The following is an 11757-nucleotide window of genomic DNA, read 5'->3' as shown; positions in this document are numbered from 1 at the left end:
TGTATAGGAAACTGAGACGCCCAAGACTGAGGCAAAAGAGTGATTGAAGTTGTTTTCTGGAATAACAAAGAACATTTTTTATTCCTATTGAGTATTTTGTAAAAATGCAAACTTTTTTTAGACTTACTGTACTAGATTTCCTTAGCTAAAAGTCAACTCACACTCCCCGCTGAAGCACCGTACCTGTCTCTTTCATCTGACAGAAAAACAGATTCATTTCAAGGAGAAGCAACAGTTATTCTTGAATATTTCACCAGCAGTTTGCCTGCCAAATGCAGCCACTTGGAACATGTCACATCCTACATATTAAAAGCAACCGGTTCATCTTTTGACACCAGAGTGCATAGCCTTAGCTCCATGTAAGGTGTAAGTCTTTGGTGCGTATTTTCTTTGAGTCTTGTTATTTAATTGGTCAAATATCATAAAAAAGAACAAGGAATACAGAAAGAAGGGAGAAAATGGGGATGAGAGATTTAAATAGTAACCCTTTGCCTTTTTATCTCCTTTGTAGCATTTTGAGATTCAAGTGTGTTCTTTTAAAATTGCTCAAGTAAACATGACCCTTAACAGTGGCAGATATCCATAGCAATAAACAAGTGGTGCTTTGTGCTAAAAGGTTAGGAAAACTCTACAAGAACTGAATCACAGAAAGATGTAAAAGTCCACAGAACTGGTTTGAGATACTCTGTAAAATGTTTTCAAATAAAAGATGAATAAACAGTCAGTTAACTCTTGTGTGCTTTACTTTAATGCTCCACAAGTACCGGGCTGTCTTTATTCTCACAGAAACAAAAGTTCAAAGGCTGCCGTAATGTCAGTCTAGTAGTTTTAACTAATTTTTAGAAAAAAAAATATATAATTTTTTTTCTTCCTTTCTTTTTTTTTTTGGCCAAAATAGCACAAATTAAAGATTTTTTGGGGGGGTCTAATAAATAAAATATGTAATAAAATAAAATATATAGGAACAACAATGGAATTGTTTCAAACTTTCATGAATTTTGAATTAACTTTACAATGAATCCTTTAGTATTGCTCTTAAAGGCCTAGCTCACTCTTAGTTGGCTTTTCTGCATATTACTTTTTTTGTGAACACATGAAATATAAATCATACGCGTTATTTATAATAACATGACTATATAACTATTTTATTACTATAAACATTTGCACTATAAAACCGCAAATGAGGAAATTCACAAAAACGTAAAAAAAAGACTTTTTTTGCTGTACATATTTTATACATTTATTGTAAAATTATGTTAGATAAACATCTGATTGATAAACACTTATTTATCTTTTAAATGATGCATCACAAATTTAGATGCAAAAGAAAAGTAGAGCACTTCAGCATGTGTCTTCCTCAGGAAAATGTCATGTAATTTAAAAATTTAATTTAAAAGACTTTTAATACCGACAATGCAATTCATAGTTTTCTGAACAAGGAGAAAGTGAAGGAAAATAAAGGCAACGCTGTACCACAGAGAGTTCACTTTGTGGAAAACTCTTGAGGGTCCAGGGTGTTTAGTCTAAAGCTACAAAAGCCTTTCAGTGTAGTTCTTTATACACAGACACATGTGACCCTAAACACACATGCACACACTCACTAAATACAACTGCTGATGTCAGAAAGTGAAAGATCAGCAATGCCATGGGGAGGCAGGAACAGAGAAGAGGAAATGAATGGACTGTCAACACCCGTTGGTCTGGACTGCTGTCTTTCTGCGGACCCAGCCAATAGACCAAAAGCCCCATACAGTAATAAACCTGTGTGTTAATGATCACACACAAACAACATATTTCTGAACTGTAGAAATGAAAGTGCTTCTTTCTTTTTAAATCGATATGGTTGATACAGAGGATCTGCACTTGTCAGGAACGCTGTTTTTTTTAGTGTTACTGTTGCTTGTTTGTGATAAGGATTCCTTTAGAAAGTAGACCCACTGAATTTACATTTAAAATAATAAACATCAAATATTAGTTCAAATGTGGTCTAAATAAAATGTAAACATCAAATATTTGTTATTATGTGGTCTAAATAAAATGTAACCAGAAATTTTATTCACAGTGTAAAACCAAATAATAATGCATCAGCAAAATAGAGATATATGTATTATACATTGAACTATAGAACTGAGGCCAGATTTATGTACTGATTAGATTCTGATACAGAAGTATTATAGATTTATATGTATTATTTATGATAGTTTTATGCTTTTATTTTAGTTTTTTTTATAAGTTTAATTTTTTTTTTTGTAAGATTTTTCGCACTTTTGTGAGATGTTTTTTTTTGTGAAATGTTTTATTAATAATTATTTTTTTTATGAAACTATAACAATGCTCCGATGAATCTAGAGAAGCAAAAACCTCCAACCTGATTTATTTACCCTTATAACCTTTCCTTTGACCCATGTTTGGCCCCTGAACTCATCTGAAATGATAGTCCTGACCTCCAGTGGCAAGAAAGAATACTGCATGCCACTGATCACCAAATGACAACATTCTTCCATTTTAGAATCTTTAATCCAATATATTTTAAGAAGGTGTTCATGGTTTGTATGTTTAGTATTCTGAATCAAAATGAGTCACACTTTGAGTGGGTTTCTGCTACAGTCCGAACCTACTTGTGGAGTTTAATGCCTACTCAGCCACTCCACCAGATCACCACAGTTACTCAAAAGTGTGATAAGTTGCATCAGTTTTGCTTAAGTAGCCTAGAAGCCAAAGCTGCTATATTCATGTAGTTCTTAAGTATCTGACTGCTTTTCTCCTTCACATATACTTTGTGTCAGTAGTTTAGCAAGTGTTACATCACCAAATGCAGTTAAAACTAACTGTTGAACTGAGGATTGTCCTAGCAAGGGAAAACAAAAAGACACAGATTGTATCAAAGTCACCTTTTTAGCTCAGAGGAAAAAAAAAAGGCAAAGGAAAACCTCAAACATTTCCTTTGTCTAATGACTTAAAACGAGTAAATCTATTTTGTGAATTTGTGATTGTAATGATGATGTCAATGTGTGCAGCCATACGTACATACGTTTACTTAGCTAATTACTTAAGCTAACTAACCCTTTGTTATTTATTTTTATTTATCTATATATTTTCAAATATGGACATCCTGAATATCCTTAAAGAAAGGTTTTGTTGTAAGATTTAACTCCCTTTCGGGGATGATATTGGTACATACACAAATTCACAAATGTAACACTATATAAATGTGCATTATATACACATACAAATGCGTTTAAAATACACAAAATCTATTTAAAAACTGTTATTATATTCTTTAATGGTTGCTGGGTTATTAAGCCTCATGTTTAACTCTCATTTGCATCACTTGCAAAATACAGTCAAAGTAAAAAGTAGGTCTAGCCTCGAACTTTACAAGCATTGACTATAAAACAGCTGGTGGTGTTTATTTAACGTGGATAACTAATTATGCAACTTAGGAATTAGATTAGTTAGACCAGGGGTCTCCAAACTCGGTAGTGGAGGGCCGGTGTTCTGCAGAGTTTGGCTCCAACTTGCCTCAATACATCTGGCTGGAAGTTATGTCTAGTAAGACCTTAATTAGCTAGTTCAGGTGTGTTTAATTAGGAGTTAAACTCTGCAGGTCACCGGCCCTCAAGGACTGAGTTTGGAGACCCCTGGGTTAGACCATAAACTACACAACTACTATACTCCAGCACTATTGTCGCAGATGGTTAAAACTCAACAGGCCTTTTTAATGTTGCATGACTGACACATAAACAAGTTCATTTAAGGCCATAGGATAATTCTACAGAAGGTTCCACTTCATCTGTTTATGCATTCGATTGCTTATCATTTAGATAAGAAAGAAAAATATATAATAATTATATGTAATGAATACAGTGTTGTGGACAGAAGTATTAAAATACTTTGTCCAATTTATATAGCCTGTTTTACACAACCTTTTAGTAGATATGCTGTACACAGTCTGTATATTGTTTATTTAAAATAGATAGACTGTGTGACATAAATATATAAATAAACTCATCTACGTCCTATTTTGTCTGGTGTCGCCATTAGTCACTGGATTCCTGTAACTTACAAGGTTTAGTTAATTCATGTCATTCTCCCTGTTTACAACCCTTCCCCCATTTTACTGCCCGCTCGCTTTTGGGAAAGAAATGGAGGACTTCCCAATCCAAATCACAACCGAGAGAGGGGGTGGGTTCCTTGGAATGAGCCTGGTTTAAGATTAAAATAAATGGACTTTTATGCACTTCACAACCACAAGATTACGGGTGTAGTATTCAGGCGTTTAATAGTAAGCGTCAATATGCTGTTGTGAGAGAAACATGGTGGTGCGATATCCGAGCTCCGCTGCCTACAAGGTCGATAGACCGAGAAACAAGAGGCGCCATTATAGCTCAGAATCTGGGACTTAGCAGACAAATAACAGTTGCCTGAATAAATAGTTCAATTATTGCATAAAATGAGCCATCATTGCCGTTTCTTCCCCCTTCGGCGTTAGCATCGCAGCCTCACTGACAGCACAGTCCTGCGCGTACGTACTAGGCTCTGCTCGTGTATTCCTGCGCAAACGGGTTGTGCAGGGAGGAGGGGTGAGGAGCGTAAACTGAAACCAAAAATATTTACGAACACCTTAAGGTGCATTAAACTGCATGTTTTAGAAACATCGTTTCTTCTCAACCTCAAACGCCCGGGTGCTCGGAACGTTTGTCCGCATCGACGCGTGGCACTTTGTGCCTGAAAGGGGACTATTTTACGAGAACGCGGAAGCCTCGCGCGACGTGCCGGATCTGCTTTCAGTGTGTGTTGGGTGAATGGAGGCGCAGCTCTTCCTGGTGAACAAACACTGACAACTATAGGGCAGCCTAGCGATACCCGCTTCCCAGAACGGCCACACACACCTTCTCCTTCACCCCCAAAACAACCCTAAACATGGCTGCTGAGCGTAAACACATCGCGCAGTTGAAATCCGGTGAGTAAAAGGGATTCAGAAAGGTGACGTTGGAATATTTTTATATACATCTGCCTTTCCCACCACGTCCTTCTCGAAAGCTAATGTAGCTCATTCTCCCCCATCTCGCAGAACTGTACTTCCTAATAGCCCGGTTTTTAGAAGCTGGACCTTGTCAGGACGCGGCAGAGGTGGGTGATTTCGTAATTTAGGACTGTAAACGACATTTCTGGAGAAGATTGAAGCGTAATTTGCCATTTTTGTGCTTTTTTCAGACCTTGATACGGGAGGTTCAGCAGAAGGAGGTAAGCAGCGCGAGCCCTACTCGCGTCGCATCTCACTGCGCTGCACTTCAGCCTGTTAATTTCACGCCGATTTTATATTTATGGTTTAAAAAACAGAAAATCGACCCCCTAGAATTTACCTAAACCTATTTAACACTGTTTTCCAATTACAGCTGTTACCCAAAAGGATTGACTGGACTGGCAAAGAACACCCAGGGAGTTACGAAAATTTGGTAAGGGATCCCTATAACCGAGAGAAAACTTTTTAGAGAGCAAAATAAGAAATTGAATTTCCCGCAATTTTTAAATCAGGGGAAAAAAACTCAACCCGAACACACAGGGAAACACCAACCTCGGGGTTAGAAAGGACCGTCAACGGGTGAACCCAGAGCCTGGCCTGACCTCAGGGATGTGAGTTCGGTCACAGTGCCGTCCACAAGGTGTAAATAGATGTTAAAATTGATGTAGAAATAAAGAGACGTCATGAATGTGGTGCTATAAGGGGAAGGGAGCGGAGGGAGGAGGGACCAGTGCGCCAGAGACTGAAAGCGGGGCGGGATGGAGGCGCTCTGCTCCATGTAATACAACCACAGTCAGGGTAAAATACTCCTTTTACCTTAGTTTATAACATTAAAACTAAGCTTTTGGAGCAGGAGGCAACAGACCCGGATTCGTAGACGATCTTAGCATTAGTGCTGGGATTTATATATAGTGGCCCTGACAATATTTTTTCTTCGGAGGAAATTATTTTTGAACAGACAGTGCTGAGAGGCTTGAGGCAGATAACACGAATGAGAGGTACATCGAAATGAGTACGTATTGATTAATTTATTAATTACGATATGTGGAAAGCTAAGTAAATGATTGATCGGATTATTTGCATTTTTCAGCAGCTCGCTATTCCACGCAGGAATATCACTCGAGAAGACGGTTTGATTTCGCTTTCGAAGTGAGAGATACCCAAATATGTTGATTTTAAAACTTAGTGTGTTTTGATCCAGCCCCTGTTACGGCCAGCCCCCAGTCAGTTGCGTAACTAATAGACTCAACTGTCTGTTAATCACACGCTGTTACTGCTGTATCTCCGCGGTGAAATCCACACACATTGTAGCGATGATCTGTTATTTTGTATTCGCGATTGTCTCGCGGCTGATCTTGCGCGCCGCTCGATCGCGGTATGTTATAGTGAGTGAATGCGTGTGTGTGTGTGTGTGTGCGATTGTGACCGTTCGTGGATGATTTCACTGCCGTGTGTGAAGATGTTAAAGCCCGTGCCTGCAGACTGTGTGTAGGAATAACACGCACGAGACTTCACCGCCTGATGTTGGCGCTGTCAATTAATTTTTTTTGTCAGGTCTCGATTCCCTCGATCAATATGTTAATGAGCTATGCAATCTGCATTAATTATCTTTTTTTCATAAAATTAATTAATGATGATAACAATATGGCTTTAAAGTTTTTTTTTTAATTTTTAAAATATACGCATTTTTAAATAATTATATAGGCCTATATAAAAAATGTTTTAGTAATTACTAGTTTGTCCGCAAAATAATGAATATGTAATACATTAACAGCAAAACAGTATAGTAATAAGAGATGATGATTCCTTAAAAAAATGTGTATATTTAGATATCCTTAGAAATTTAGTTTCAATCCAAATAACATTATTCACTCAATGTTAAACAGCGTTTTACTCATATAGCCTAGTCATTAACTAAGCGGTGCGCGCGCGCGCGTTTATGTTTTTATGTGGATAGATGTGGAATGCGTGTGCGCGCGCGTGTTTAGACCAATAGGATGACGCTAAATGCAATTAATACCACGTTAATTACTGGTCTGCCCCTGGAAGCTGGATCTGCTGAATAGGCTTGATAAAAGACGCCCGGACTGCCGCGTTGCGCAGGGTGGGGGTGAACATTTTACACTGTAGATTAGATTAATCTTGGAAAAATATAGAAAGATACACAGAGCTTTGTAATACATCAGTGACACTGTATTATTTTTAAACGAAGTGTCGAATATAATCCTCTAAAAGATTATGATTATGCTATTATGCGAACGGTTTTTATGTGTGCATTGTCAATGTCTGGTAAATACCCATACCTTTATTTTGTTATCTAATTATTTTTTAAATACATGTTCATTAAAATATTTTAATGGTGATACTGGTCTTTTCAATGAAAGCATTCGCAGCACATGCTTTGATTAAATTTGAGTGTAGTAATAGAAAATGTAATTATTGTATTATACAGTTGTAATTATATTTAAAAAAGTTATTTTTGTAGATTAGTTTTAAACTTGTAAATGAGCTGCAAGGTTGCAAAATGTTTGCATTTTACTTGCACAAAGCATGTTCTTGTATTTTAATATCTAATTTATATGCATGCATTATTACAACACAATAATTGAACATATTGAATGTTATATTTAATAAGTGATTTACAAATGTACAAATATATTTAATTACAAATGTAGGAATATGAAACACATCAATTGGCCCTAATACATGTTTGTGATTGTGTATAGGTCAAATTATACAGGCACATTTCTCCAGATCACCTGTTGCAGGTGTGTGAGCGAGTGAGTCCTCTTTTAGAGAGAGAAGTGCCAGCCAGCGTACCTGGAGTCAATTCACTGCTGGGAGCTGGACGCCAGTCAGTGCTACGCACGAACAAGAGTGAGTGTTTCTATTGCAGATTGCATATTCATCATTCATTTTTATAATAAGCAAGATAACCAGTTTGCAGCCAGGTTAAGCAAAGCATATGTTTTTAATGTATTAACACTGTAACTGCTGTAAAATGATTTAATAATGGATACATTATATGTGTATTTGGAGTGCCACTGTTTTCTTTAATGTAAAAAGTTGAAGATAAGGAAAAACCTTGACATGTGGAAAATTCATTAAAGGATTTAACTTAATCTTTTTAATGTTTTAATGCATTTCTCCACTGAGTCAGATATCTAAGGAAGCATGTAAATGAAAGAAGAATGATAATTTATCAGTAGTGGTGGAATTTATTATAATGCTGCCTTCAGATTAAAACAGATTCCATAGCAATTAAAACTTTAGCATTTCTGTAAACATGATCAAAAATACTGCAACTGGCCTTCATAGAAATAACACAGAAGCATATAATTACATATTGCCTTGCAGTGGATGTGTGTGTCAATACCAGTTTGTGTAAGTGTGTTTAGGGATTCAATCACTTAAACAGTGTATATTTAGTGACAGTCCCACGTGTTTGTTGCCAGGTTGTAAACACGTGGTATGGAAGGGGTCCGCCCTCGCAGCTCTGCACTGTGGCAGGCCACCCGAGCCGCCAGTCATCTATGGAAGCCCGCCCAATATTGGTAAGTCACCTCTTATTGGTTGTTGTTTTGGTGTATTCCAGTGGAAGAAACAGCATACATCCACATCCTTACACCTTTTAAAAAACTGTTTTTAATTTATTTGATTATTGAAATAGAATATACAGTACATTTTAAAATAAAGAAAGTAGAACATTTTGCTTTATATGTAATTTTAAAAATTTAAAAAGTGTGGACCAAACATTAAAATAGTTTTTTATTTGTTGTAAATGAACTTCTTAGGAAGCTGAAAATTCAAATGTATTTGCTGTCATTTTGTTTTGTCTTGTGTGCTATAGTGGAAACAATATACAGTCGGAGGCTGAATGGCTCATATCGGTTGGGTCAGCTGGTCCCTACAGCTGTTTACCAACATATGAAGATGCACAAGAGAATTCTGGGACACCTGTCATCTGTGTACTGTGTCACCTTCGACCGCACCGGTCGCCGCATCTTCACAGTAAGACATCTGGTTTTATGACAGACTGGGAAAAAATTTGAATGTGCTTTCCTTTTTTTCTGAAATTGAGGATATGGACAAAATGTAAAGTATTGTGTATGGACTGAATTGTATAGGTTTTTTTAAAACATAGTATGTTTCTGAAATGTTATTATTAGTATTTGAATTGTGAGCCCTCCCATTGCTTACTTTTTGAGTACAGTATCCTGGAGTGCAGTATAACGTCAGGTTATGGTATTTTAATTTGTTCTTGGGTTCTTGTGCTGTTTGTATGTATGTGCTTGCATAAGTATCTGGGAACATATTTGATTTGCTTGACCACAGGGAGAAAATGTTTTGTACATATTTATTTACCATATCTTTCTGGTTTTACCAAAACAGATTTCAAAAAAGTTGATAAACGATTTCTTTAAATAATAAAACATTCATATTCTAACACTTTGGAATATGAAGTGCTGTTCTTATTTATACAGGCTCAAGGAAAAAAACAGGTAATTTCACAATTTTGATTTCCAGGCCTAGATTTGATTGAATTAATATTATTTTTTCTAGCTATGCCAAATTCATTTTTTATTTATTAGCTATTAGCAAAGGATAGTTATTATAAGGACAAATATTTGATATGTAATCTTTATAAAATGTAAATACTTATCCAGTGATCACAAATGACAAGTACAGAAATAGAAATCTATTTGTCAAAATTTGTGGAAACCTTGTTTATAGTGTATGGTGTGCAACTTCATATATCCTAGGGTGACCAAACGCGCCCTTTTCCCAGGACACGTCCTGGCCAGAATTTTTATATTGCCTAAAATATCCAGGTTTTGGCTTTGGTTTCCTGTTTTCTGATTGTCATACAACAGTTGGTCTGCGCAGCGCAAAACAAAGCCAAAACGTGGATATTTTAGGCAATATAGAAATCCTGGCCAGGATGTGTCCTGGGAAAATGGCACGTTTGGTCACCCTAATATATCCCTCATTATAAATTTGCATTTACACTCCATCATTTACCATGACCTATGATGTTTTTGTTTTTTAACATATTTAATATCTAATATCCAGTATATTTAATATTTAGATAAATTCTAGATTATCTATGTGTTTCACATAAATGTGGTGTAGTGAATAAGCACAGAGTACATTGTAGCAGATTTAAATTGCTTTGTGTTGAAGCTAATGTGGCTTTAATTAGTCTTTATGGCTCATTAAACTGTATACATACAACTGTATGTCTATCCATTATGGAATTAAATGGTATGTCACAATTTTTAGGGTGCTGTTAATGTGTCATAATAATAAAGCACTTGAGGTCAAGAGTTAAAACATTGAAAATTCCCAATGAACATAATGGTCTCAAATGACCTATTGAATTGAGGGATCTGGTCTTTGTTTGGTCCAGATGTCTGACTGGGTTTGGGATTTCAAGGGTTCTGAAAGCAGCTGTGGTTTTGAGTTGACCAGGGACTTGCCCGTAAGAGAGTTATATGTTCACACTGTATGTAATTACTGTGGTTCAGATGTGCTGTTCCATAGTTAATCATGGAGTACCATTAACACAGCCATTGACTTAACTTGTGTTTATTTTACATGGCAAGATGATTTGGATAAAAGCATAAATAAATACTTGTGAATGCGGATTGCGCTTATCATATTTTCGAAGCGTCACAGTAGTATCGGTTTCCGGCCTGTTTTGATGTGTCTGAGTCATTCATCATGTACAGGAAGTGTTTTGCATGCATTTTGATTCAAAAGTTTGGGACTACTAGTAAAAGGATTATATTTAGCATTTTTCTAGTTGAAAACAGTTGTTAATAACAACTTATATTATCAGCATAACAGTATGAGTCTCGTAGTATTCTGTTTGTCCACTTTTTACTTCATAGACAGCAGCACTCGAGCTGCAAACTCCACAAGTTTGTGTAAAACCTGATGATCATGTTCTCTTGCATGATTTGATGATGATCCCAACTTCCCAAGAGCGTATTGTGCATAGTGACCTAAGAATAGTGAATCATTTTTAATATTTCATGTCCATTGAAGATCATGATGTTCACTATGTTTTACATTTTTCAAAATCTTAAAACCTATTTACAGGTTTGAATAAAAAAAACAACAACAGTCTTTTATTGTGGACTGTGGACATTTTAAAGACTGTACACCACCATTCAAAAGTTTGGAGTCAGTACGATTTAAATTATTATTTTTTTTTTTAATACTTTTGTTCGGCAGGGATGCATTAAACTGATCAAAAGTGACAGGACAGACATGATGTTATAAAATGTTTTATTTTTTTAACTTTCTATTCTTCAAAAAATGCTGAAAAAATGTGTAATGTTTCCACAAAAAATAATGTTGTTATAAATATTGGACTGTTATAAATTATAAGCCTTTTTTTAGCATTGATAATAATTAATGTTTCTTGAGCACCAAATCAGCATATTAGAATGATCTCTGAAGACTGGGGTAATAGCTGCTAAAAATTAAGCATTGCCATCACAAGAATACATTATACTTTATTTTCAATATTAAAAACAGGAAAAATATTTTAAATTCTAATAGTAGTATTTCACAGTATTTTAGTTTTTAGTGTATTACTGACCAAATACATGCAGACTTGGTGAGCATAAGTGACGTCTTTCAAAAAAAAAAAAAAATCCTACTGACCCCTAACATTTGAACCGTAGTGCGTGTCCTTAGTAAATCAGACTCTATGGGCCTTT

The 11757-nt window shown here is 35.8% G+C and overlaps 1 protein-coding gene across 2 annotated transcripts in view; it reads left to right on the top strand.

The window, feature by feature from the left end:
* The first annotated feature begins 4521 nt into the window (after nucleotides 1–4521).
* Nucleotides 4522–11757, top strand: part of LOC109073221 (PH-interacting protein-like) — a 39990-nt gene continuing 32754 nt past the window's right edge. Inside the window, exons 1-7 of one of the 2 annotated variants that reach the window (XM_042713399.1) lie at nucleotides 4522–4963; nucleotides 5075–5133; nucleotides 5218–5247; nucleotides 5400–5459; nucleotides 7753–7903; nucleotides 8482–8580; nucleotides 8877–9037. In XM_042713399.1, the coding sequence (XP_042569333.1) occupies nucleotides 4924–4963; nucleotides 5075–5133; nucleotides 5218–5247; nucleotides 5400–5459; nucleotides 7753–7903; nucleotides 8482–8580; nucleotides 8877–9037 (600 nt within the window). In that variant the 5' untranslated portion in view covers nucleotides 4522–4923. The remainder of the gene's footprint in view (nucleotides 4964–5074; nucleotides 5134–5217; nucleotides 5248–5399; nucleotides 5460–7752; nucleotides 7904–8481; nucleotides 8581–8876; nucleotides 9038–11757) is intronic. The other variant, XM_042713398.1, reaches the window with a different exon arrangement.

This window comes from Cyprinus carpio, chromosome A23 (assembly GCF_018340385.1).
Source record: "Cyprinus carpio isolate SPL01 chromosome A23, ASM1834038v1, whole genome shotgun sequence".
Lineage (NCBI taxonomy): Eukaryota > Metazoa > Chordata > Actinopteri > Cypriniformes > Cyprinidae > Cyprinus > Cyprinus carpio.
Note: the sequence above shows the minus strand (reverse complement) of the source record. Positions and strands in the feature narration are given on the sequence as shown.